General features: G+C 48.1%; 1 protein-coding gene across 3 annotated transcripts in view; it reads right to left on the minus strand.

The window, feature by feature from the left end:
* Positions 1-27,523, minus strand: part of BCAR3 (BCAR3 adaptor protein, NSP family member) — a 116,777-nt gene that overhangs the window by 53,531 nt on the left and 35,723 nt on the right. For all 3 annotated transcript variants that reach the window (XM_045199409.2, XM_024565370.4, XM_053920071.2), the window contains exon 3: positions 22,247-22,286. In XM_045199409.2, the coding sequence (XP_045055344.2) occupies positions 22,247-22,286 (40 nt within the window). The remainder of the gene's footprint in view (positions 1-22,246; positions 22,287-27,523) is intronic.

Here is a 27,523-nt window from a genome sequence, read left to right on the forward strand (position 1 = left end):
GGCTCCTATTATGTCTTTGCTGCACTCATTTCTAGATCCCCCTCCTCCCACTTTTGGTAAGTGTGAGCTATATAAGCAACTATAACAGCAACCCAAAGTCCCTCAGAGGCCCCTCCCGTGCAGAGCCATGCACAAATGGGCTGAGGGCGCCTGCCAGGCAAGAACAGGGAAGGCTTGGCAGCGAACACCAGCTGCACTGTCTCCCATCTCCACTGCCACGAGCTCTCCCACCCACCTCACGAGCACTGCTGCCAAATGACACGTTCCAAAACTGAGCTGCAAGACACATCTTTATATGTCTCAAACGCCATGCTGAAAGGCAGCAGGGTAGAGGGAGTGCCTGGATCGCTTCAAGTCTTCATTGCACCACCAGCAAGCTGGGTGACCTTGGCAAATTCCTTAACCTCTTGGAGCCTCAATTTGCTCCTCTAACTTGTGAGGTTTGTGTGAGGAGCAAGTGAGACACCATAAAGAAACTGGCACCCAACCCACAATAGGCACTGGGCACATGTGAGCTTCCCTTCCCTTTCAAAGGGAAAGGACATGCCCCATCTCCCCCCTTGCCTCCTCCTGCAGGCCACGTGCCCAATGGCACCCTAAATCTCACACTTTGGGTTATAGGCGCCATATCCCGAGCCCCGGACAGGCCCCAGCTGGCACTACTGTGACTCTTGGACCTTGAAAGCCAGGGAATAATGGGGAGGAGTTTAAGAAGTTCTTTTTTTAGCTTTTAAATATTTTTTGGCCTTAAAAATTTAAGATCCCATGTTAACGCTGCACACAAGCTCAGATGTCTCAGAGGACTTTCTACTCGCGTCTTTGTCGTCTGCGGAGCCGTTTGCTCGCACAGACAGCCTGTGCGCCCACAGCACCTGCCCTCGGTACCCCCGGGTGCTGCTGGGTCCGTCCCAGCTACTGAGCTCTCAATGTCCACCCTGTTGCAGCCAGTCGGACTGGGGCTCCTGTGCCCCTACCCCAGGATCTGGGTTGCACCCCCTTCTCTCCCACGGTCCCCACACCAAGTTGGCTGCAGGACCGGGCTTCAATCTATGTCCTGCCTGGATGCCCTGCCTGATGCCCCTCGCACGGTGACCTCCCCTTGCCCAGCCCTCCAGGTTCTTGCCCCAGGACCAGATCTTCCACGTGAGTCTAGAGTCCCTGGAGGACCGACTGCATGTGCCCGACTCCTTCACTGGCCCATGTTCCTGGTCACTGATGCCAAGCACTTCTAGAACCAGAACTGTGCCTGGCATAGCCCCTTGGACCCATGCTGGCCCTGCCCAGCAACCCTCGCTAGATCTGTGTCCTCCCAGATTTGCCTCCTGCCCGCACTGCCTCCTCTCTAGTCCCCAGTGTCAGGAATTGCCAAAGTTACAGTGCATTCTTCCAATGCCACTCCATGCCTATCACCCACCTAGAAAGGCGACCAAATGTCAGAGTGGATGAAGCGGCCGTGGAAGAGTGCTCAAGAAAGGCAGGGACCCTGGGGTGCAGGGTGGTCTGCACCAGGGGCCAGGGGGAGTCAGGACTAACTCCACCTGTTTCAGCCTTGAACGCTTGCCTAAGTAAAGCAGAAAGTGATCTTACTAATTCCTTATTCTCTATTTTCAAGCAAATTCTAGCCACCTGAATGAGATATTTCAGCAGGAAAGCACCCTCCTTTCACGGCTGTCCATTGATCACAAGTGTGGTATCTGAGTGGCACACTGGCTAACTCCACGCCCTGCCCCAAGGGTGTGAGCGCCCCTCCAGGCCAGAGTGTTTAGCCTGGGGGCGGGGTGGGGTGGGGCGGGGCTTCCACACCACTGGAAATTGTATATAAACTATCAGGTGAGAGGTCCACCCTGGCTCTTACCTAGTTCTCAGAGAGTCATGTGACCTAAAAATCCCCACTGGTCCAGAAAGACTTTCGGTAGCTCTTAAAGATGTGGCTTCTGATGGTCTTACTTGATCTTTTTTTTTTTTTTTTTTGTAGAGAAAGAAGCTAGGAGAACACCCTGGTCATCATGCGCATGAGCAAAGACAGATGGGGCCTGTTGGCTACCTTGGACATGGTCACTGGCAGGGCTGCGGTTGGTTAGGGGAGGAGACAGACACACGGGCAAGCAGCGTTCCTTTCCTTCTGCTGAGAGGCTTTCAACACCTGTGGGAGGAGAAGCCCTTCACCCAGCTGGGAGAAGGTCCTCGTTTGCATACAATGCTTAACATTACCACTACATGCAGAATAGCCACAAAGCGTAACCCCTCCCAACCACAGACTTCAGGGATGTGTTTCCAGAGACTGCAGCAGTCACGGAAACCTCTCTACCTTTCCGCTGGGTTGGGGGGGGGAGTGGGGCGGGAGGCTCCTGGAAGGAGCCATCACTCACCCCACACGAAAGGCCCCCAGGAGCCAATGTTGATACGGAGCTTTCACCACACTGTCTCATTTAGTACTCACACTAGGAGACACGTATTATTATCTCCATTACGCATGTGAGATTACACAGTTCTTAGAGTTAATAATTAAAACAACTATGAGTCAGAGTGGCTGGATCTATGGGATGTGATAATGGAAGCACGGATCCCACCTGGTTGCCTGGAGTACCTTATCTTGTGCAAATCCAAAGGCAGAATTGTGGCTGCTGCAGCAACCCCCTCCCTCCGGCTGAGTACGGATATTCCTGGCAACAGGGACAGCAGGTCTTACGCTAACTGCCCCCAGTCAGAGATCCTAGTCCATTCTCTGCTGATGGGCAAGGGCAGGGACAGATGGATGCTGAGGCCAGAGTGTGAGGAGAGCCAGGACGCAGCAAAACCTACAGCACAGGTGATGGCTGGTGAGCTAAGGGCCCTCCATTGTCTTAGGTGGAGTCAAAAACTGGGCCCCTTAGTCCACAGGAAAAGGCAGAGAGGGTGTGTTGCCTGGGAAGAACCATGCTGATTACCAGCCAGATTCTTCACTTCCTGAAGCTGTTAGCTGCCAAGCACTATGGTACCCACAGAAGTGACACCCAGACGGTCAACACTCCTGGTGCCCAAGGTGCGGACAATGGGTTCTTTGGTCAGTGGTTCAAAGGGCAGTACAGTGCTGGGCCTGCAGTGTGTGCCCGAGGAGGGGGAGGGCAGGGCGGAGGAGAGAGTTACCAGGGAGAGCAGCAGGGGCTCACCTGGACGCACTCTAGGCAGGCCACACCGGCCTCACAGTTGGCCTGCTTGTGACGACCGGTGTGGGAATTTCTCCAATGCCAAACTGTAAGGGGAATGTGCGGCCTCTCTGTCCCGCCCCCTCACCCCTACAACTTCTTTGCAACCATGTGGATCTGACAATTAAACTGGGAGGCAATAGGTGTGCAGCCCATAAATAAACCAAAAGGGAGATAAACAAGAGAAAGATGAGTATAGGGCTTACAAAGATCAAAAAGGAAATATCCCTTCAAAACCTTAGTATTCATATGCCAACATTTTACATATGTACCCTGAGTAGACAGAGATAATGAGGAAATATAGCCTAATATACTTCTGATCCTGAAAATTCAGGGGGAAATGATGTAAATAGTAGAGAAAAGTTATTACATATAAAAGCTTTACCTCACTTTCATACTTGTGATGGATGTGTGAGCCAGTCAGAACACTCAACACTGAATGGTTGAGGAGTAGTCATGTGACCTGAGTTAGACCAATCAGACTCCTTCCCTATGATTTTTCAAACCAGAGCAGAGGGAAAGGTCCCTTCTTTTCCCCAGGGACCACAGATTTATTTTTATTTTTATTTTTAAAATATATTTATTGATTATGCTATTACAGTTGTCCCATTTCCCGCCCCCCTCACTCCACTCCATCCTACCCACCCCCTCCCTCCCACATTCCCCCCCTATAGTTCATGTCCATGGGTCACACTTATAAGTTCTTTGGCTTCTCCATTTCCTACACTATTCTTACCCTCCCCCTGTCTATTTTCCACCTATCATCTATGCTACTTATTCTCTGTACCTTTCCCCCCCTCTCCCCCTCCCACTCCCCTATTGACAACCCTCCATGTGATCTCCATCTCTATGGTTCTGTTCCTGTTCTAGTTGTTTGCCTAGTTTGCTCTTGTTTTTGTTTTAGGTGTGGTCGTTAATAACTGTGAGTTTGCTGTCATTTTTACTGTTCCTATTTTTTATCTTCTTTTTCTTAGCTAACTCCCTTTAACATTTCATATAATAAGGGCTTGGTAATGATGAACTTCTTTAACTTGACCTTATCTGAGAAGCACTTTATCTGCCCTTTCATTCTAAATGATAGCTTTGCTGGATACGGTAATCTTGGATGTAGGCCCTTGCCTTTCATGACTTGGAATACTTCTTGCCAGGCCCTTCTTGCCTGTAAGGTCTCTTTTGAGAAATCAGCTGACAGTCTTATGGGAACCCCTTTGTAGGTAACTGTCTCCTTTTCTCTTGCTGCTTCTAAGATTCTCTCCTTCTTTTAATCTTGGGTGATGTAATGATGATGTGCCTTGGTGTGTTCCTCCTTGGGTCCTGCTTCTTTGGGACTCTTTGAGCTTCCTGGACTTCCTGGAAGTCTATTTCCTTTGCCAGACTGGGGAAGTTCTCCTTCATTATTTGTTCAAATAAGTTTTCAATTTTTTGTTCTTCCTCTTCTCCTTCTGGCACCCCTATAATTCGGATGTTGGAATGTTTCAAGATGTCCTGGAGGTTCCTAAGCCTCTCCTCATTTTTCCGAATTCTTGTTTCTTCATTCTTTTCTGGTTGGATGTTTCTTTCTTCCTTCTGGTCCACACCGTTGATTTGAGTCTCAGTTTCCTTCGCATCACTATTGGTTCCCTGTACATTTTCCTTTGTTTCTCTTAGCATAGGCTTCATTTTTTCATCTAGTTTTCGAACAGATTCAACCAATTCTGTGAGCGTCTTAATAACCAGTGTTTTGAACTGTGCATCTGATAGGTTGGCTATCTCTTCGTCGCTTAGTTGTATTTTTTCTGGAGCTTTGAAGTGTTCTGTCATTTGGGCCTTTTTTTTGGTCTTGGCGCTGTTACTTAAAGGGGTGGAACCTTAGGTGTTCACTGGGGCGGGGTAACGCTGGTCGCTGCACTGTGATGCTGTACGTGGGGGAGGGGCTGAGAGGGAGCAATGGCGCCCGCTCCCCTCTCCACCAGACCTCAATCTTTCACTCCGCTACCCACAATCAAACTGGGCCCCTCTGGTGCTGGTTCCCGAGTGGGTGGGCTTGTGCACACTCTAGGCCCCTGTGGGTCTCTCCAGTGACCTCTCCTGGGAGTCTCTCCTGCTGCCGCCCCAACCCCCACAGGCGTTTTCAATCAGAGGTTTGAGGCTTTATTTCCCCCGCGCTGGAGCCCTGGGTTGCACGGTCTGCTTCACTCCCTGCCATTTGTCCGGTTTATCTGTGCATGAATGTGGGGCCGTGGGGTGCTACCCGCCGCTCTGCCTTCCCCGTTTTCTGCCACTCTGAGTCCGGCCCTCTCGGTTTATCTGTGCGCGAATGTGGGGCCGCAGGGTCTGCTAGTGGTCAGACTGCCTGCCCTGTTGGTCCCACACTCGGCCAGTCTCGGTCCCGCCACGCCAATGTGAGTCCTTTCCATCCCGGCTGCCCATCTCCGCCCCTCCTACCGGTCTGGATGAATGTTTGTTTTTTATTTCCTTGGTGTCGGACTTCCTTGCTGTTCGATTTTCTCTCAGTTCTGGTTGTGCAAGGAGGTGCAGTGTGTCTACCTATGCCTCCATCTTGGTTCTCTGGGACCACAGATTTAAAATGATAAGTTAAGCAGCCTACAGTCATGTGTTGCCACGACATGCAAAAGCTGACCTGAGGTAATGCAGTCAGCGTGCTGAGGGAAGGAGATGCAAGGACTGGGAGTACGGAGATGGTTTTCTTCCCCAGAACAGTCATCGACCCAGGCCACGCCACCTTGCCCTTCCCAGTCATAAATTTCCTAGCTCACATCATCAGTTTGAGGTTTACAGGTTCATTTTATGAGTGTGAGAGTAGGCAAAACTTGAGATCAAGATACAATGCCCTGGCCTTGACTGGCATGCCTTAGTTGGTGGAGCGTCGTCCCACAAAGCAAAAGGTCCCCGGTTCAATTCCCTATTAGGGCACATGCCTGGGTTGTGGGCTGGTCCCCGATTGGGGTGCATATGAGAAGCAACCGATCAATATTGCTCTCTCACACTGATGTACCTCTCCTTCTCCCTCCCTGCCCTCTCTCTAAAAATAAATAAAATCTTTTTAAAAAAGATATATTGTTTTCGACTCTACTGGAGTTCATGTGCATAAGATGTGATCCCTGTATCTGAGAAACACTAAAAGCAGGCAACATAAACTGATGTTACATGAAAACATGGATAATATACTCCCATTAATGATAGGGTTGCACACTGGTGTTTCAGGGATGGGTGGAAACCAATGGCATTTCACAGCCGACTCCAAGGGCATTCCACTAAAGAACTGCATTGTCTGGAATTCTCGAGGATAAAGCAGACATGAATAAGCCTCCAGAGAGAGGGAGAGGCACTCATGGATTTGGAATGTTCTGTGCCACTGGATGGAGGTGTGAGTTTTGCTCCCACACCCAGCCCCACCCAGCCCCCTCCCAGGCTAGGGGCGGCCACGAACCCATGGCTGACTCAACCCTGCCCAGCATGCAGGCAGCAGCACCATCCTAAGTTCGTGGAGGATGTTTCCAGAGGCTGTGCTGCCTTGTGGAAAGACAGAAAACCTGATTCCATGGGACTGGCTGACACAGTCCCTTCCTAAGGCCAGGTGGACTTTACCAGGTAAATTGATAACCTGGGAGGGCAACTCTCAGGACTTCTTTCTAGGGCGAGGAAAGGGGGATTTGCATTGCCCCCAAAGCACATTTAGATCTTCCCAGATTTGCTCCTTACACTCTTTAGGTGGATAAGCCTGGAAGCAGGCCTGGAGCCCAGATTCTCATTCTGTGTGGCCCGATGGGGCCTCCTTCACCCACCGCTATTGCTCCGCTTACTCCAGCGAGGAACCCTGGCTCCATCGCTGCCTTCCAGCACCCACTATAAAAGCACTCGTTCAAGTGAGCTCTGTCCTTGTCTGTTGGCCTCAGGACCCATGTGTCATTCATTGCCACCTTCCAACGCCCAGAAGAATGCCTGAACAGGAGAGGGGCCAGCGACTGTGGGGGGATAGCACAGGGATTCTCAACAAACATTAGAAGTAGTTTGCACAGAAAATGTGCTTGCATATTTCTAGGCAAAGCCTTCTTACTCATCATATTTGCAAAGAGACAGGGGCCTCCCCCCTCAAAAAGCGAGAACCGCAAAGGCATGGGACATGACTTGGCACAAGGGTCCTGGTCCTCATTGGGTGAACCAGCCTTGCCATCCCAGCACCTGAATTAAGGGTGGCTCCCTCTTCAGTCCTCAGAAGCACTTCACTCTCTCAACTGTGAACAACCTGGGCTCCCAAGTGGGAGGAAGCTCTCGGACACAGTGGTTCTTAACTCCCACCACCTGCGTTCTGCACGGGTTGCCCTTAAGTGCTCTGAAAGCTGGGAGAGACATGGGTGTGGGCCTGTTCTGCTGAGGCTCTTGGCCAGAAAGACCACGAGAAGACAGAGGGAAGGAGCCTGGGCTGTCACAGACTGGGCTGGGCCACTCGACCCTTCGAAAAACACCCACCTGGGCCTGGGAAAACGAAGAATCCAATTGGAGACTGGTGGTCACAGGAAACAGTCCACCCGCTTCATCATTTCTTCTGCACAAAAAGCTCTTTTGAGAGCGTGAATGGAGGCTTTATGCAGTAAGTTCTCGTCCACAGGCTAATAAACATGTGAAATGGCCTCTCAGACCAGGTTCCTGTGGCCTGGACACTGAGGTCATTCAAGAAACAATTAGATGCCATCTGGAGAGAGCTGGGACTCTGAAGGAAATTGCCTCGAAGGGCCAAACAGCATGTTTTCATTCCCAAAGTCTGACACATCCTTATCCTCACTGACATAAAGGACACATGGAGCCCAGCCAGCTAATCCACGCTGGGAGCGCAAATGGGCAAATGAGGCGGCAATTAATGCTCAAGCTTAAGGATCAGGCGAGCATTCATTCTCCGCCTGCCCGAGTAGATGCATCCCTCGACTGCACTTTCCCACCCAAGCTGAGCCTCTGCGCCATAAACCAGTCCTTGGCCTCACCAAGCCTGGGGTTTTCATGGTTTTAATAGGAGGAAATTAGAGCAGAACAGCAACTGCTTCAGGCCCAGCTCTTTACGGCACATAGTGAGCCGTAAAACCGACCTGACCGTACAAAACAGTATTTATTGGGGCTTCACAAGCCACTCAATTGCAAAGACCAGGCCCGCCACAGAGATCTCTTATTTCCAGGCTAGAGTCTCAAGTTTTTCTTGTTTTTAAATGAAAATCGATGGTCTCTTTTCTATTAATAAGCAGTATCTTTAGATGTAAATGCAATGGTTGAGAAGCTGGTTTAAAAGAATACTTAGCTAGAGGAAAATATATAGACTTAGGTAAACAGGAGACAGTGATTTGTGTTCTAAGTGTTTCTGCAGCTTCCTAACATCTGTCACAGAGCCGGAGAGCCTCCAGGACACGGCGCTCCAAGTGTGGCCGGTGGCCCCGGGGCCTTCCAGAGAGTCCCTGGGGTCAGAGCAGTATTTGTAACACTACAGAGACATTCTTTGCCCGTTCCACTGGGCTGACATTTACCCTGATGGGGAAAAAGCAATGATGGGTAAAACTGCTGGGATCTTAGCACCAGGCAAGGGAGAGGCAGCAAACTGGGTAAGTAGTCATTGCATTTCTTGACCACCATATTTTTTTAAATTAAAACAATAATTTTGTTTATTATTATTTTTTAGAGAGAATTGGAGACAGAAAGAGAGGGCTAGAAACATTGATATGTGAGAGAAACATCGATTGGTTGCCTCTCACACACCCCCAACTGGGAACCTGGCCCGCAACCCAGGCATGTGCCCTGACTGGGAATTGAACCAGCAACCTTTCTGTTCACAGGACAGCTCTCAATCCACCGAGCCACACCAGCCAGGGCAAAAATTTATTTTTAAATATTAAAAAAATTAAATATATATTTCTTTAAAAAATTGCCAACTGTACCTAAGTCCTTGGGGAGGCAGTAAGAATTACTCACTTTATTACGTCTCATTACTATTCTGTGTGAGAGACAGGAAGCACACACAGCACTCCTCCTGCATCCCCAAGCACAGGTTGTCTCCAGGGAAAGGAAATGCGCAACTGAATTGGGAGCTCAACTAGCTGCTTTTTCATGAGCGCCATTTTCACCTCAAAGAATGTCTGAGGAACTATGGTCGCTCAGACATGGGTATTTATTTGGCATGCATTTGCCACAGAATGAACAAAGCGAGCTTGTCACTTCAAGGAAAACAACTGACAGTATTTGTTGCCAATGATAAACTTGAGCTTTCAACTGGAAATTAAATTTGGGGAAACTTGTGTTCACCGCCATGAGTTTGACAGCTTCCCAACACTTTAATGATTTTTCTGATGTGTAGGGATAGTAGCGAATGTGAGTCTTTGATTTTGTAGAGTGAAATATGTTACATTTGAAAGGTCTGAGTAACTCAGTGGACCAATATTTTTCAAATGATTAATGCATAATGGTACAAAATCACACATGGGTGAAAAGATCCATTGAAATTGCCAGATGGACTAATGGATTTTTAAGGCAACAGAGTAAGAAAAAACCAAGTTCATTGATGTGGTTTCAGATTCCATATTGCAATTAACTTTTATAATACTACAACTTTTTAGCATGACCTCAAAGAAGTTATATGTTTAATCATCTGAAAAGTCTATTAAAGTATTCCTCCCGGGGGGGTAAGGGGAAAGGTGGAATGGGTGAGGGGGATCAAAAGGTACAAATTTGCAGTTAGAAATGAATAAGTCACGGGAATGTAGTTTTCAGCACGCTGACTATAGTTAATATCGCTGCACTGTATATTTGAAGGTAGCGAGGAGAGTGGGGCTTGAAAGTTCTTATTACAAGAAAAAAAATTTTTTTTAACTATGTATGGTGACGGATGTTAACTGGACTTATTGTGGTGATCATTTGAAATATATACAAATATTGAATCGTCACACTTTACACCTGAAACTAACATCATGTTATGCCAATTACACCTTAATATAAAAATATTCTTCCCTTCTTAATCTGCATATCTGCGCAAAGCCAGCTTTTCCTCAAACAGATTGAAGGCAGATTGGAGAATTGAGCTGCATTCCTTTAGACCAGATACTGCAGAGATCTGCAAACATCTAAAACAATGCCGTTCTCCTTGCTAAATTTTGTCTTGGAAAATTATTATTTTTCATAAAAATTGTTATTTATAGTCACACAATGGGTTTATTATTAGGAGGAACTAAATATTAAAATTCCCATATTTTAAGTTCTAATAAATAAACCAATAACCAAAACTCACATAACAAAAGCTCTTTTGAGGCCCTTAATGATTTTTAAGAGTGAAAAGGGATCTGAGAGCAAAGAGATCGAGAACATCTGCTCTAATACATCTAAGCTACTTGTTTTACATAATCTTGATTGAGCTATAGTTCTTAGCGTCACCTATAGAGCAGACTATGATATTTAAATAAGGAGGTGTTTTTATTTTTATAAGTAACTATCATAAAAGCACTGATGCTTATTAGAGAAAATATGGAAACTGAGAGAAATGTGAAGAACAAAATAAAAACTCCATAGCTGCCAGGAAGCAAACTTTGACCTACTACCCCACACTCAGTCATTCCACCGTAGTGTTTTACCCTACGGACGTTCCCACGTAAGTGCACACCACGGCATCTGTGTCGAAGGCCACGCCGTCTTTCCAGCGCAGCGCTTCACTCCTCTGCTCCCACCCCGCAACCTGCCCACCAGGAAATCCTGATGGCTCTGCCATCGTATTATATATCCTGAATCCCCTTTCTTCACCGCCTGTCTGCTAGTACAGGTCGCAACTATCATCTTATCTGGACAGTCACAATGGCCGCCCCTGGCTCTCCCTGTGCCCAGCCGGCAGCTAGCAGCTCCGACTCCAAAGTGATCCTGAGACCGCGCCCCATCTCCCTCTGTAGGTCAACGTCCTTACTCAGACACAGATGCCCCTTGCAGTCTGGCTCATCCCGTTCCCCACGCTCCTAGATCAGCTTCCACCACCCTTGCTCAAGGTCACCAGCTCCAGCCCCTCTGGCCTCAAAGTTGTTCCTCCGTGGAAGAGGTGAACTCTAGTTCCGTGGCCTTGCTCTGTCCTTTTCTCTTTAGACAACACACTCGACTTGCCCCTCCACTCAGAAGTCACCTTTTCCGTGAGGCCTTGCCTGCCACCCTATTAAAAATTTAATGCTCCCTTACCCCAACACTTTGTAGTTCCCTTCCCTGGTGGATCTCTCCTGCTTAGCACTCATCACTGCCCAACGTGGCTTACTTGATCATCTCCCTTATCTTCGCACTCCTCCACCTCAAAATATAAGATCCACAGAGGCAGGGACTTTGTTTTGTCCACCACTGTACCCTCAGCTCCTAGAACAGTGACCAGCAGGTGGCAGATACTCAATCAATATTTGTTAAATTACTATGACATATAAAACAAGCGTGACTATATTTGTTAAATAACTGCAAAACTGTTTTTGATAAGAAAACATTAAGAAGAACCCATATATCAGTAGGGAATTGGTTAAAGATAATTGTATCTTATACAATGTAATACTGGATAGCCATTCAAAAGAAAGGTAGACCTATTTATTTAACATGAAGTCCAATGAAAAAAAGCAAGTTGCAAAGCAATATGTAGTTATACATTATTTTTTTTTAATCAATCAATCAATACAATTGTTCGCCAACTCAGCCTTCTTGGTCTCCTAACAGTTTGACAGTCTCAGATCTCCCAAGCTCCCTGAAGCTTCCTCATGTCCTCTCTGTCCCTCCAGTCAGGAAATACGAGAGCAGGGCTCTCCTACTCCTCCTGCAGGGCTTCTCCTGCGGCTGTCCCGCCCGAACGGCCTGGGCGCAGCGCTGCACGGCACGGGGCCTTCCCTGTGAAGCTCTAGCATGCTGATGATGTCCTCACCCAGTTATCAGCTTCCTTCCTGTCACGCTACCATTTTTTTTCAGTTGTCAAATCACAATTCAAATAAAATTTTTCAAAGGAAACTTCTTGTTTACCACAGGTAAAACTTCAAATCAACACCAACCCCCTACAAAATCTGCGTATCGTATCACAGCATCTTAAACCTTTTTGTCCAAAAATGTTAGCCTTGAAAATTTTAATCTGTCTTATACGAAGTATATAAAAACCACTTGCCTTTTTGTACACTTTAAACACAGCCCTTAGTTCTGAAGTTATAAATATAATGCTGTTATTATACATTTAATGTTAAAAGCTCCCAGAATATTTAGAAACTGAATTGTAAACACTGCACTGTTGTGACATTTGATGACCACTAGAGGGCAGAGCTTACCAGCAAATGCTTCCGATGCTAAAAAGCCTGGAGACTGAAGAATTACTGGGACCCCGTAAGATCTGCACCCCTATGTTCATTGCAGCATTATTTACCATAGCCACGATTTGGAAGTAGCTCAAGTGCCCATCAGTAGATGAGTGAATAAAAAAGCTGTGGTACATTTACACAATGGAATACTGCTCAGCTGTAAAAAAAAAAAAAAAAAAAGGAATTTTACCCTTTATACAGTATGGATGAAACTGGAGAATATTATGCTAAGTGAAACAGGCCAGTCAGAGAAAGACAAATACCATATGATTTCTCTTATATGTGTAATGCAATGAACAAAGTAAACTAATACACAAAATAGAAACAGAATTAATTATAGATACATAGAGCAGACTGACAGCTGTCAGAGGGGAGGGGGGTTAGGGGGCTAGGTGAAAAGGTGAAGGGATTAAAAAAAAACTGAAACAGACACGCAGGCAACAGGGCGGAGATTACCTGAGGGAAAAGGGGAGGGGGGAGGGGGAAGAGGGCAAAGGGCAGGATCGAAGGCGGTGGAAGGAGACTGGACTTTGGGTGGCGAGTGCACAATGCAGTGTGCAGGTGCTGCGTTACAGAGTTGGACGCTTGAAACCTGTATGGTTTTATCAACCAGTGTCACCCCAATAAGTTCAATTTAAAAGAAGATCCGAGGAATTGAAGGGTCTGAGCCATAGAGGCTGCCGTAACTACACTTTTTAGAGAGCACATCTCTGCCTAAACGTGTGAATATTTAAGGTGCCAACAGTGGCCTCACAGCTTTTGTTCGATACCAGATTGGTAAGAGAAGGTAGACTGAGGTTAGGTGAGGGGCATTTTTGCCGCCACGAAATAAAGTCATGGAAGAATTTCTGGAAAACTTTTTGGAAATATAAGTGTTACTTGCTTTGGGAAACCTTAAGATCTTTGGAGGAAGCTCACTTCCTCTTCTCTCAGTTTAAATGCCCTTTGAATCTGGTTGTATGTGGTCACCAGGCAGCCTGTCAGTTAATAAATACGGGGTGGGGCAAAAGTAGGTTTACGGATGTAAGTACAGGAAACACAGAGTTTATTCTTGTATTATCATTTATGAATTATTGTATTCTTGTCCATACCAACAACGTAAACCTACTTTTGCCGCACTCTCTGTTTCTTAAGAGGACAAGAGAAGGTCCTTGCATTCAGCACTCACATTCCAATGAGAAGTTAGGGTTTGAGTAAGTAAACAAACAGCAATTGGGACAAGGGCTGTGTGGCTAACCCACAGAGAAAGAGACTAGGCAGGCTGCCTTGAGCAGGGGGCAGGAAGATCTTTCTGAGGCTGTGAAATCTGAGTCAAGACGGACCAGCCACACCGAGAAGCAGAGTGACAGTTACTAAACTAGTAGTTACTGAGTACTAGCTACCTGTCAGGCACCACGCTAATGACGTTCCGTGTATTCACCCATCTGATTCCTACATTCTCCCGCTCACTGTTGAGGAAACTGAGTTCCAGGGAATTCCAGACACTTGCTCAAAGTCACACAACCAAGAAATGGTTAAGATGGGACTTTGCATCTCACTAGTTTCCTAGGGATGCTGTAATGAATTACCACAAACTTGGTGGCTTTAAAATAGAAATTTATTCTCTCATAGTTCTAAAATTAAGAGTCCAAAACCATGGTGTCGGCAGGGCCACGCTCTGTCTGCAGGCTCTGAGGAGGATCCTTCTTGGCTCCCCCAGCTTGTGGGGGTCACGGGCCACCTTCGGTGTTCGCTGGCCTGTGCATCAAGCCCAGTCTCTCTGCCTCTGTGGTCACATGGCACTGTCCCTGTGTGTCCGTGTCTGTGTCTCAATTCCTCTCTTCTTATAAGGACACTGGTCACTGGATTAGGGCCCACCCTAGTCCAGTACGACCTCATCTTAATTTGATATCTGCAAAGACCTAACTTCCACATAAGGCCACATTCAAAAGTACTGGAAGTTAGGACTTCACATATCTTATTTTGGGAGACATAATTCAACCCACAAGAACATCTTAGCACCCACTTCAAACCACTCAGCTGTTCTACCTCAAAAGGACCTTCCAAGGCCAGGAGCAGGGGCAGTAGGAAAAGCCGACACAAAGGAGTATAGTGACTAAGGTCAGAGGCAGACAGATTCTGAAGTCCAATTAGAAAGCCCAGTCTGGGGTGGAACCACCCCTGACACAGCTTCAGTTCCTGCTTGCATGTTCGTTTTCCAGTCTCTTCACCACCTTGCGCACTGTTTGGGACTTCAGAAAAGCCCCTTCCTTCAGCCAAGGAGGAAGGCTGCAGCACAGAACACGAATGTGAGTCTGGCCTCGCTCCACTCACAGGCTGGAAGCAGGCTCCTTCGAGCACCTCCAGAGGGCAGCTCAGGGCTTGACCTTGATTCCAACCGTCAATTTCCAGAGGCCCTGGGAGAATTCACATCTGACTTGGGACACAGAGAAAACTCTTTCAGGCACAGGCAGAGCAGTATCTGGCCTGAGGAGTTAGCCAGGCAAGCCCTCGGCAAGAACAGCCAGGATTCAAGCACCCGTTCAACCAGGGAGCTGCAGATGCTGGCTGTGGTGGGCCCAGTGGGGAGAGGACAGGCGCACTGCGTCCAAATAGAGCCGTGCGCACAGCATTGTCTCTCACTGTGGGAGGCGACAGAGCTGGCGTGAGGACTCACTGCTGGATCGTGGGCACGGTGAGAGTGATGTCGATGATGCAAGGCTGCGTCACGCAAGTGGGGGCATGAAAACATGGAATTTCTGTCGAAAGCCCACGACACATTACTGGGAGGCAAAAGAGGGACAGTGTATGTGCATCCAGTCTAGCGCAGGGGGCAGCAAACCCTTCCTGCAAAGGGCCAGAGAGTAAATATTCCAGGCTTTGCCATCCGTTCGGTTGTAGCCACTCCACTCCGCCTTCACAGGGGCCACGTGCAATGGGGTGGATGTCGCTGCGTTTCGGTCAAACTTTATACTCCCACTGAAATTTGAATTTTATAATTTTCACAACCTTCTTTTGATTTTTTAAAAAACATTTAAAAATATAAAATCAATTTTCAGCTTGAGAGCCATACAGTAGCGGCTGGCAGGCCAGCTTGGGTCATGGGCTGTAGTTAGCCGAATCCCCCGCCCCCAGTCTAAAGACGCACCCAAATGCTCGTGAACTAACTCAGTGACGTCGTGGTAATAAGGCCTCCAACTGGAAATCTTTCCTCCCCTGGAATAGTTTACTGGCTTCTGGCAAGAAGCCAGGCACTTGTGTGAACTCTGGAATTGACCCTGGCTTCCTCTCCCTCACCTCCTGCATTTAGGTCCCAACAGGAACTGTCAACTCACCTAATAAATTGGCTCTTAATTCTATCTCTGAAAGGCCTCCAGCACCGGCCCTGGCCTTCCGTTCCCACTGCCACTCCTTAGGTTAAGCTCTCGATATACCTTCCTCCACCCACCTGACTTCACTGAGAAATTACTAACACATGGTCCACGCTCAGAACTCTACTGAAAGAACCAACGCAGTAAAAGACCCACAAGCTCAGCACTTTCTCTGTCTGATCAGCAGTCTGATGTGGCCCATCTGAAAATCAGAAATTTGGCAACACTTAAGAGCGAAAATAGAAGGCTTTAGCTTGCTTTAAAAAAGTCAGTCTCACTGAGGTATAATTTGCAGGCAATAAGAGTTACCCTTTTAAGCACAGTACTATGAGCTTTTGAAACCACCACAATCAAAGTATTTCTATCACCCCTCCAAAAGGAGGCGCCACTCCCTTTCGCAGCCGCCCTCTCTCCTCACCTGTTTTTTATAATCACTTATCTGTTTTCTGTTACTGTGTTTATATGCATCCAACAGTCCACTCCTGTCTGTGGCTGAATGGCATGCCACGGTATGGGCATGCTGCAGGTCACCCACTCGCCCGCTGAAGGGCACTGGAGTTGTCTCCAGTTTTTGTCAATTATAAATAATGTAACCATAAACACTCACGTACAGATTTTTAAATGGGTGCATGTTTTCATGACAAGGTTTTATTTTTTGTAAGTGGCCACCTTTTCACAGACTCGTAAGACAGGATCCCACTGAGGGAATGAGGGAATATCCTCCATCCCTCCTACTCTTGTCTTCCCGCCCTGCCTCAGCAGCTTCCAATAACTAGTGACGTTAAACTGCCCAAGAATATTTGCAGGGAATGTTTCTGGGGTGGAGTGGGAGAAGCTGAAGTTCGTTCCTCTGCAGGCGAGCCCGAGAGGGAGCCGGGCTGTTTCACATTCGCCACTGGCTGAGTTGGACCTGGTCCCACGGGGGACGGTGCTGGCTCTGTGGATGTGCACACTCAGGCAAAAACCTGCAGAGCCAGCCAATCGGGCCATTATTTGGTTCATATAACTTGTTAGAATCTCACGGAATGTACAGCATGCCATTGTTTTTGTAAGTCCCTTTCACGGCTTTGTTAGCTGGCTAATTCAGAGCAGACCAGCCTGTTGGAAGAAAAGACTTTCCTCAAAGACAGCTATTTAACCATGACCATGGCTGCGGCCATCTTGAGCACAAAGGGGGAGCTGAAGTCATGCTGCCCCCCCCCCCCAGGTCTCCCACAACCAGGGCACTTATTCTTGGCGCTGGAATTCGCATAATTACTCCTCTTTTAATCTGCTGGTGACCTAATGCAGCTCCAGCCAACAGCAGGAAAGGCCGTGCTGAGATCTGAGCCTTAGGCAGTCTGTGATGTCTGTAAGAGCCTCTTGGAAAGAATATTTGCGACGTGTTAACCCCATAAAGCACTCATTTCTGAGTGGCTCTAGATGCCTGAGCTGCTTGTGCCCCCTCTGCAGGAAGGGGATATGGAAGGGCGCTGGTCCCCACTAGGGAGAATGGTGCCCGTCCTGTCCCTTCTCCAGACCTGAAAAGGAGCTCAGAAACTGCAAATCACTTTATAAAGGCACTCAAGTGGTTCTCGCAAGAATTCACCAGGGTGGACTACAATAGGAGGGATATTGGTTCCCCAGGAAGCCAGCCGGGAACAAAGGCCGAGTTCTGCCTCACACTTGCGGACTGTAGTCCCCTGGAGAGCGGCTTAGCCCACAGCCCTGGACGGACATGGGCTGGCCTACATCTCGGCTAATGTGAAAGAACAGTCATTCCAGTTTCCCCTTCTACTTCAGCTACATTTTCCCGTTTATCTTTTTTTTTTTTTCACTTGAATATGGAATCTTTTTTTTAACTGTTACTCAATTACAGTTGTCTGCATTTTCTCCTCATCCCTCCACCCACCGTTTTATCTTTCTTAAGGACAACTTACTTCACAATGAAAAATCTATAATAAACATTTCTTCTAAAAGAATAATCACCCAGCTCTGCCCTAGTTAATCACCTCCTCCCCCAAAACATATACTTTTAAACCACTCCCAGAAAAGAGACTCTTTATTAAAATGACTAAGTCTTGTGTATGAAGAAGCTAGAAGGGAATTAGGATCTTCAGGCTAAAAGGAAGATAGGTATAAAGGGGAAAGAGATAGGAAATAGCATAAACTCATAACATTTAGTGTGGGGTGGAGTGGGAGGGAAATTCCTGAAGCTTAAAGAAGGAGCCCAGGAAGACGACAGAGGGAACAGAGGAAGTACTTTCCGAGGCTCTAGGAGGGTCACAAAGCAAAAGCTGGGCGACCACAACGGCAATTGTAGGAGGGTGGGGGCCAGTCGCCAGTCTTCTGAGGTGATGTGATGGGCGGGCAACGACCTGTCGGGTCTTTGGTCTTAGTGTCTGAGACTCAACATGAAATGCCATTCTTGTTCCTCTCAATATGGCAATTTTATGACCAGGAGTGACAGAGTAATAGAAAACCCCTTCCCATTTGCTAAAAAAACCCTTTCCCTCCAGCCTATCACAGGCAGAGAGGAGCCTAAAAATGTTAAACTAGTAGGGACATTGGCTGACCCCAGGCTTCTGGTTGTGGAAAAGACGGAACTTACAGAGAGAAGGTGGTCAGCCTGAGGTCACGCCGCTCCCCTCCTGGGGATTCTTGGGGGGTCGGGGCAGGGTTAACCTGGGATTGTCCTACTGGAGAATATTGCCATTTATTCACATTTTAGAACAATAATTTAGTCAAAATTTCATGGGGGGAAAATGTGGCAAAAACCAAATGGGGGGCACTGAGCAGGGAAAGCAGCCCAGGAGGTAAACTCTACTACACAATTCTGCCTAGAGCTATTTCCTCCACTAAAAAAAAAAAAAAGGTTGGGTTTATCTAGGGTAAGGTATGCTAGGTACGCAGAGGAAAATTCCAGGGCTGCACACCACTAACTCAAGTCAGGAACAACTAAGGAGCAGGAGGAAGGTGGAGCCGCTGTGGCATTTCTGCTCTCCATCCGGGAAGGAAGGAGTGGTTTCTTTCAGACACAGCAAAAGAGAATCTATTGCATTAGGTTACAGAGAGAGACCTCATGATTATACAAAGCAGTTACAATCCGGCTTTCAAGATGATCCTGTTTTCAGTTGCTGTGAGGGAAAAAATGTGGGGAGAGGAGAGGGCTAGGAAAACAAGAAAAAAGTAGAAAAAAGGGAAAAAGACAAACGAAACTCCCCTTTCCAATGGCCAGCATTAAAGAGAAGCAGTGGAGAATGAGATCCCTGCATCACCAGCTCCGTGGACCTGCCCTAATTTTCTTATCACATCCAATCACGGCATTCAAGGGGAGGGTCTAGGTGCTCTTGAGGCCCCAGCAGGGGAGGAGCCCATGGCCCCCCTGCCTGCCGAGGTGAAAGAACCAGAAAACAGCCCCGGGGCTGACCAGCCTGCACAGTCCCCTCCATTCCACACACACAGAGGAGCTACCGGTAGCCTAGCAACCGAGGACGGGTCCTTTCACACCGCATTTTGTGCTGCAGCACAAAGTGTGCAGAGTGCCAGGGGGACGCAGAGTGCAGACTGGACAGGACAGGGTTTTGCATTCATTCTCTGCCCCTCGCTCTCCTGCTGTGACCTGCAGCCCCTCACCCGACTGCTTATGCTTCAGTGTCAGAGCCTCCTCTCCCCCAGGCCCAAGGGTGCAAGGCGGTCCCCGACTGCTCTCAAAGAGATTTCTCTCTTTGGGCACTGGCAAAGCCAGGTGACGATGGGTAGCAAGTCTCCAGTGGAAAGAAGAGAGGCATCTGAAGACACATGGAGAGAAACCTGGGGCCAGAGCTCCCAACGGGATGAGAATGGCAGTAGGTTGGCCACACCCGGGTGCTTCCACTGTGGGGACGAGACTCAGCGACCACCCACCGTTCTGAGATCACAATGAGTCCCTAAAAGTTTGGTCTCTTGACTTTTGTTCATTAGGCTGATGAATCTGACTCTGCCAGGGGGGTCCTACATGATGTAACATATTTTACATAGAATCTCTATTTCTTTCCATGCCCAAGAGGCGTGGTGCGCACAAGGGGATTGTAGGGAGGAAACAGATCGAAGTCAGGAAGGCCGAACTGAATCCTACTTTATCCACGAGTCTCTCGCCTCGCTCCATCACCTTCAGCCCCCTGCAGTCACCAGGCTCCTGCGAGCACGGATTTGCAAGGCTGCGGCGGCACAGACTCCCATCGGCCAGGTTGGAGGGGCAACTGAGTCTGAGAAAGGGTCTGATGGGCCTGTGCTGGCCCAGGAAGATGGACAGAGAGAGCCACTCAGACCTTGGGGTCAAAGGCCTCCCATTCCCCCAACAAATCCCCAAGCCATCCCTCAAAACCAAGGGCAAACGCAAAAGGTAAGAAACCTGTGACGGATCCAGGAGGGACAGAGAGACTTCATTTATCCAGCCTGATTCAGACAGAGGAGCGGAGACCAACCTTCGGAACACCTCAGCAAGCCCTTGAAAAGGAGGGTACCTGGGAGCCACCAAGAGACATTCCATCACATCCGGCTGCTGGGAGGAGGGAGAGCCCCGTGAGACAGGGCCCCTGGCACGCCCAAGAGCTCCTTGGCCAACATGCTTCCAGTCACAAAGACCGATATTCACCAGTGAGAGGCAAGAGCTTAGATAATACTGAAACAGCCCACTCCACAAGTCCATGTTCAGCTTTGGAATTCATCACTGTATTATCTTAAAAGGTTTGGACTTTTGTAAAAGAAAAAGCTGAGTTATTGAAGCAAGGGGGGCTGTGCTTGCTGAGCAGAGCGAGGGTGCCTGCCATGGGAGACAGCCAGTTTCTGAAGCATGGTGGGGGGGATTTTACAGGGCTGCTGTGATTTGCACACCGCATAATCCTAGGGCACATTTCCCATGCTGTGGTCCAGTCAAACCACAGTCCGTGGGAACAGTGTCCCCTAATGCTGTGCAGAGCACAACCTGCCCAACAGCAGAGTGAGGCCTCCAGGAGGGATGCAGACCCATGGCTTACCAAGCCCTGCCCAGGTTCTGACGTGGCGGCCCTGCCGCTTTAGGGTTATGCGCTGGCTGCGCAGACTGTAGCTCAGGCGTAGCCTGGGAATGAGAGAGAGGAAAACCATCCCCATCTCCAGCAAACTTTATGGTGACTGCCTCGAGTGACCGAGAGGTCCCATTAGAGTTCCCTTCTGTACCTTCCATCCTCTGGTCTAACGGGAAGACATGCCAGTACCCCAGGGCGGGCACAGGCACACAGAGAGCAACCGGCCTAAACACTCCGAAAACGGGATGCTGCCCTTGGAATAACGACCACGCCGGCGGCTCCTCAGAGGCAAGCCCCTGAAGCCCTAACTCATGCCACGGTTTTGAAAAATTACTCTCATTCGTTGCACGCCCTGTGCTAGGCTCCCATAACCTCCCTTAAATGTTTCTATTTCGCTTAACGTGGGTGAAATGGGTTTCTGTGACTTATAACCAAGCAACTCCTGACAGCTGCTAGTTTCTTTTACAAAATTGTCCATCTTCTTCTTCATATTATAATTTTAAAGACTAACTTTAATTTTATAAGAAAGAAACTAATAATATGTGATGTTGTAAATGAAGAAACTAGGTGTGACAAATCAGAATTCTCTTTAATTACAGTTTTCAAAAATAAAATAAAGCAAACACACACGCTCGAAATGTGGCGTGGGGCACAGAGGGAAGACGTGAGAAGCGTCTTTCCTTTTTGCTCAGAAGGAAAACAGTTTCCAAGCACTGACCAGGCAGAAGCACCGAGTGCCAGCCCTGCTGCAAAGTAAGGTGTTACCGCAGCTCACGGCTGGAGCAGCCGCTGAGAAGAACTCAGAAACCCTCAGGGTGCCTTCAGTCCCACACTGAAGGTGAACAGAGGTCCACCACTCCTTCTCTATCATTCAAAATCCAAAAACCGCTGAGAATTGGAATTTTTAAAATAACTCATTTGGCTGCCAAAGAAACCTGACCTCATTTGGTGGCAAAACATGACCCAACTACATAAAACCATTTGTTGTCTATTTGTCCCATTTCGGGCGAACATTCTTGCATTTCACTGCTGAAATAGTGAGTTTGATTATGAGGTGCTGCACCTAGATCCCTTTGGGAGTGTTTTATGTACACATATATGTACCATATTACATTTCCTTAAAAATTCTGAATTTCAAAGCACATCTGGCCCTAGGAGTCTCAGAGGGGGGGAAAAGGCTGCCGACCTACATTGGGGTGAGGTTAAGGCTCTCTCAAAAGCAGTCAAATTACCTCCTGGTTGGTTCAGTTTGACCAGCTTCCTTTGCAAGCCAGACCACAGCATCACCTGGCAACACTGTGTTAAAAATGGGAGATCCATTACACAGGTTCCTGATTACATGTGAAATGCTGGTTTCCTACCTTCACATATTCCAGAGTGGGGTCCAGAAGAGGCTGGTCCCTGAAAAGAGAAAACACAAATATGAGAACAACTGGAAACGATGCATGCTTGCACCGAGTAAAATGTATCCAACATTATTTCACCCAAATTCAAATTAAGCTGGGCCCACCTCCCAGACAATACTCAGGAAGTTAGGACGGACAGAGATTCCTTTCATGGCGTGTGCTGGGTGGGGTGGGGGGCTGGGTACCCATGACGTCAATCTAGGAGCTCCGCATACTTTACTGTCACACTCAGACTCCAAATGTTGGACTATTTATATGTGGTAATTCTAGATGCACTCCAGCATAAAAATGAGCCTTAAAGCCTGAGCAAAAGCGCTCTGAGGAGGACGGAGGTGGGGGTGCAGCAGGGCTGGGTGCCCAAACGCGCAGCAGTTTGGACCAGGCAGCTGCGTTGCATCCAGGTGACAGAAAGACATGAAGGCTCAGGTAGGCAAAACAGCGGCCCGAGGTCACCCAGCACCCAGCAGAGTGAGAGAAAGGAGTCCCGTACCCTGTTCTGCTTCTAAACCACATCTTTCCCTTTCTTATGGCTAACTCGACTGCCCACCCACTCCTGGGGTCAAGCTGAGCAATGGACCCTAATTTCCTTTGGTGCCCAGTTACTGTTCCTCGTCCCATCTCATGTCTGCTTGCGTCTATCATACTGAAATGCTAGGATTGACCAGACAATTACAAGTAAGCAGCAGCGGTGGTGCTGAGGATGCTGACTTATTATAGAAAAGCGGAAGAGGATCTGACTAAGGCAGAGGAAAGTGCAGTGGGACACGAGAGCTGATGTTCTCAGTGCTTGCACGGTGATAGCAAGGTGGCCCCCCAGCAGAGGACGTGAAAAGACAGCTGCCTTCAGAGACGTAGACTTCGGAAAAAATCAACTCCTTCCTGCACAGCCGTGGCCATTTTGAAAGGACACGCTGGCTCTGAAGCCTGTAAGACCAGTCTTCTTAAGGGGGAGTCTTAGCGCATCTGCACAAAGAACTGGTCAACCTGAAGGCAGGGGACACCCACCGCAGGTCTGGATGCCTCCCGGGCATGGAGCATCTGGGAGGCCGCAGCACTGCTCCCTTGAACTGGAGCAGCAAAGCCACCGCTCAGAGATGCCACCAGCTTGTGGTGGAAGCGTATCCAACTCCCAAAGCCGTTCTGGGGCTGGTGTGACTGCCCATGTAGGGCTTCACCCAGGGCGCACGCACAGAGGCAGGCTGGCATCCAACAGGCTCCGCTCTGCACACACAGGTTAGGTTAGGTTCCAGAGTGAGACCCTTTGCAGAATCAAAGTAGCTGAGAAGAGCTTCAGCTCACAGTCCCTGGGTGCCTTCCCATCAAAGAGGGGAAATCAGTCTTTCAGAGCCTTAACCCCAGGCACACACTTTGCGTTCCTTTGTCAGGCCTTGTTTTTTTGTTTTGTTTTTTAAATGTCAGGCATATTTTCCCCAAAGCTGCTGAGTCTGTCTGCTGCGCCCAGCTCTCCTGCCGCACTCTGCGCGTCGTGTGCGCGTCATCAGGCTTTGTCTGGGGAACCACCGGGCCAGTGACTAAAAACGTCGTCAGCAGCACTTCGGCCGCGTTCCTCCCCTCAAGTGCTGGAGCCCTTGGTTTTCTCCTGAATTAACATTTCAGGCTGATGGGCTGTGCAGTCTCATGCTGATTATCTGGCCCGGTGGTCTGGCCCTGGGAGTGCGGAAAGACGTCAGAACCACTGCAGTGCGTCTCTCATCTTCGAATTTCTCTTTTTGTGTACACTTAAAAACGCACGTTGCATGCATTATACATACATGTTCTGACGCACGGATAGACGGTGTAGGTGTGCGCTGTTTACATCGATGTTCTCAAATGGTTTTGGTCTCGGGATCTCTCTATGCTCCAAATTATTGGGGGCCCCGAATAGCTTTTGTTCATGTGGATTATATCTGATTAGTGATAACAAATTAAAACGGAGAGGTTTTCAACATTTCTTATCAATTCTTATTTTAACAATAAACCCATTGTTTGCATAAACAACATTTTTGTAAAAAATAGAAATTCAGTGATGAGAAGAGTGACATTGTCTCACATTTTTGCAAATCTTTGTAATGTCTGGCTTAGTAGAAGGCAGCTGAATTCTAGTATCTGCTCCTACACTCAAGTAGATATAGCTTGGTTGAAATAAACAGAAAATCCATCCTCATACAGATATGTAATTGGAAAAGAGGGGACTATTAGTTAAGTGGTGGAAAGTGTTAAGCCCATGGTAGAGGACACAAGTTGTCCAAAGTTCTAATTTTCACTTGAAAGCTTGAATTTTTTCATTGGCAACTAACACTGTCAATTTTTTTTTTTTTTGAATTTCATTTCACTCATTTGGGGGGAAAATATCTGCGAAATAGCAAGACCATGTAGTTGTAATTTGCAATTTTAACGCTCTTTTTTTCAGGTGCTCAAATGTCATTCCCGTAGTAAATTCCTTTTAGAATTTCATGTAAGATCTGCTCTTCTCCCCAGATTTAGCTATAAACTCCCTTTCCTTTCACACTGGAAAGCTAAGGCGTTCCTCTCTCCCTTTCTCTGGAGATGTACCTGTAAACTGTACGTTCTCTCAGGGGAAACCCTCACATTCTCCTGGGAGGGGGTGGGATAACCACTTGGACCAGGCAAGGCACTGTGCTGGCTGCAGCTGGCAGGGTCCCCACTCACAGAGGGGGTGACCTCAAAGCAGGCCTGTGCTCTTCCCAGAACCCTACTCTCCTGCCCAGAGACCCTGGCACTCAGGGGCGGGGTGTTCTCCCAACGCCCCTGCATCCTTGGGTGAACTCTCATGTCCCTGTTTGATCTCCCATCACATGCATTGTCTTGGCAGAAGAGAAGGAAGCCAAAGGCACTAGTTAGGGATGAACTGAAGTTCCCTTTTGCCCCGCCCCCAAGCGAGCTCTGCTACGGGAGCCCAGTTCATGGTGTTACGTGTTACAAGAGCAGCAGGGAACCCACATGTTCTAAAGCTCTAGTTCAGGATCCAAGGGTGCTCCCTGGGTCTTCACATCCTCCTCCTCATCCTTTTTAGAGATGCAAGGGAGGGAACATAAGAAGTGTAAATGAAATTGAGTGTGTTACAAATCCAAAAGCTTTAAAAATCATTGCCCTGAACCAAATTAAAATTATATTTAAACACAGAAGTGTTGTGTCTCCTTTCTCAGCCAGACACCCAATCCCACTAACCAGGAAGACAAGAGCTAGAAAACACAGCAGTTGGGCCTGTGGCCCCAGCCTGTAATTTGAAATAGAATCCCCAATTGTTTATACAAGACTGTGCAGCAAACACTCCTTGAACCACAGATTTATATTCTCCAACAGAGATCACTGGAAAACAAACACAAGAACTTGGCAATATAAATAAAAAGCGTTTAAAAAAACTTTTTAAAATGAGTCCCCACCCACGTGAAGCTGTGACGTAGTGAGCATCTCTCTGCACAGTGGGAGCCTGGCCGCCGCCCACGCCCCGCCAGGCCTGCGGCCGCGCTCAGGGCACAGCCCGCAGGAGAGCAGCAGGTGAAACCCGACTCTTCGGTCATTTCGTCCTGTAGTTTATTAAGTGTTAAATAACATCACTGTGTTTACTCCAGTTAATCATTCTTTCCACTGTCCCACTTTCTTAAGTTTGTCTAGTTGGGATGTCTAGTTGGGAGTCACGGAAATGATGTATTTATTATTTTGGTTTGGTTCTCATCTGTAACCAGGTTAATCGTTTCCTCCCTCTTAAAAAGACCCTTGATCTGTAAGTGTTTGCTGTTTTGAGCTAAGAGGTTCTCCATCTTGAATAGACAAGCAAAAATTTCACTAATAGAGATCTTTTCTAAGTGGTTGGAATACAGATGGGGAAGGAATTATCCTATGTCTGTCTTAAAGAACGAATATTTGCTTCTTTAAATGTTATAGAATAACATCATGGCTAACAGGCTGCCAAACAAATGTCCGTGTAGATACAACGTAAAAAGGAATCACTGGTAATAAAATGATTGTTTCATGGAATGGAGGAATGTGAGGAGCTAGATACAACGATATCAGATTGCGCAGAATCGACGCTCCCCTCCAATCCACGCACACTAGGAACTCCCAGGGTTGGCATGCGTGGCCTGGTGTTTGCATTCCAGGGCGCCGCATTGTGTATTTACGCATACGTGGTCTCGCCCTCCACAAGGCAAGCTCCCAGAGCACTGAAGTGTCTAGTTCACGCCCAGTACCTTCCATGGCTCTTGCATGCACCCCACAGACATCATCAAGCATCGGCAACATGCCATGCACTAGGCCAGACAATGGAAACACAGGAATGCATGACAAAGGTCCTGCTCTCAGACAGATTGCAGCCAAGTGGGGCAGACAGAGCAAAACATCCAAACAACTCAAGTTGGAGAGAGTGTAAGGAGAAACACCACAGAGAGGCTTTTCCGCAATACCTGGGCTAAGTTTTGAGGGCTGAGTAAGGACCTGTCGCAGTGGAGAAGCTGTGGGGTAGGTGGTGACGAGAAACGCCCAGGCAGCAAGAGAAGCCTGTGCAAACACATGGGGGCGTGAGACAATACTGTACATTTCGGGGAACCACGAGTGTTCAGGAGTTAAGCCCACCTTAGTCCAGGTCACCGTCAGCTCTCATCTGAACCCTAAAACACCCTCCCAGCTGCGGTCCAGCTCCACAGCCTTCACACAGCAGCCAGAGGGATCCTTAGTCAGATTACACCGTGCTCGAGATGCTCTAACTGCTCCCAGTCACTCAGAAGAAAACCCTGACGTCCTCAGTGTGGCCTTCAAGGCCCAGGTTGGTGTGAGCCCAGCCAGCTCTCCAACCTCACCCTGATGGCAGAATTCTGAAGCTCTCACCCCCACCACCAAGATTCCCATCCCCTGGTGAGTCAATCAAACACTAACCTAAAAACTTCTGTGAGGGGATTTTGCAGATGTAATTCAAGTCCCAAATCAGCTGGCATTAAAATATGGCAATCATCTGAGTGGACCTGACTTGAAGAGGGAGCTCCGACATACGGAATCCTGTTGTCGGTGTGACGTTATGAGAGGACCCGTGGCAAGGCCCACGGAACTTCGAGCGGCCCCCGGCAGACAGCCAGGACACAGAGACCTCAGTCCTGCAACCGCGAGGAGCTGAAGTGTGCCAACACGCCGCGTGAGCGTGCAGGCAGGTTCTTCCCCAGAGCGTCAGAAATGAAAGGGGGCCTAATCACAGCTACAAACGAGCACAGGAAGAGAATA

This window comes from Desmodus rotundus, chromosome 3, assembly GCF_022682495.2.
Source record: "Desmodus rotundus isolate HL8 chromosome 3, HLdesRot8A.1, whole genome shotgun sequence".
Classification (NCBI taxonomy): Eukaryota; Metazoa; Chordata; class Mammalia; order Chiroptera; family Phyllostomidae; genus Desmodus; species Desmodus rotundus.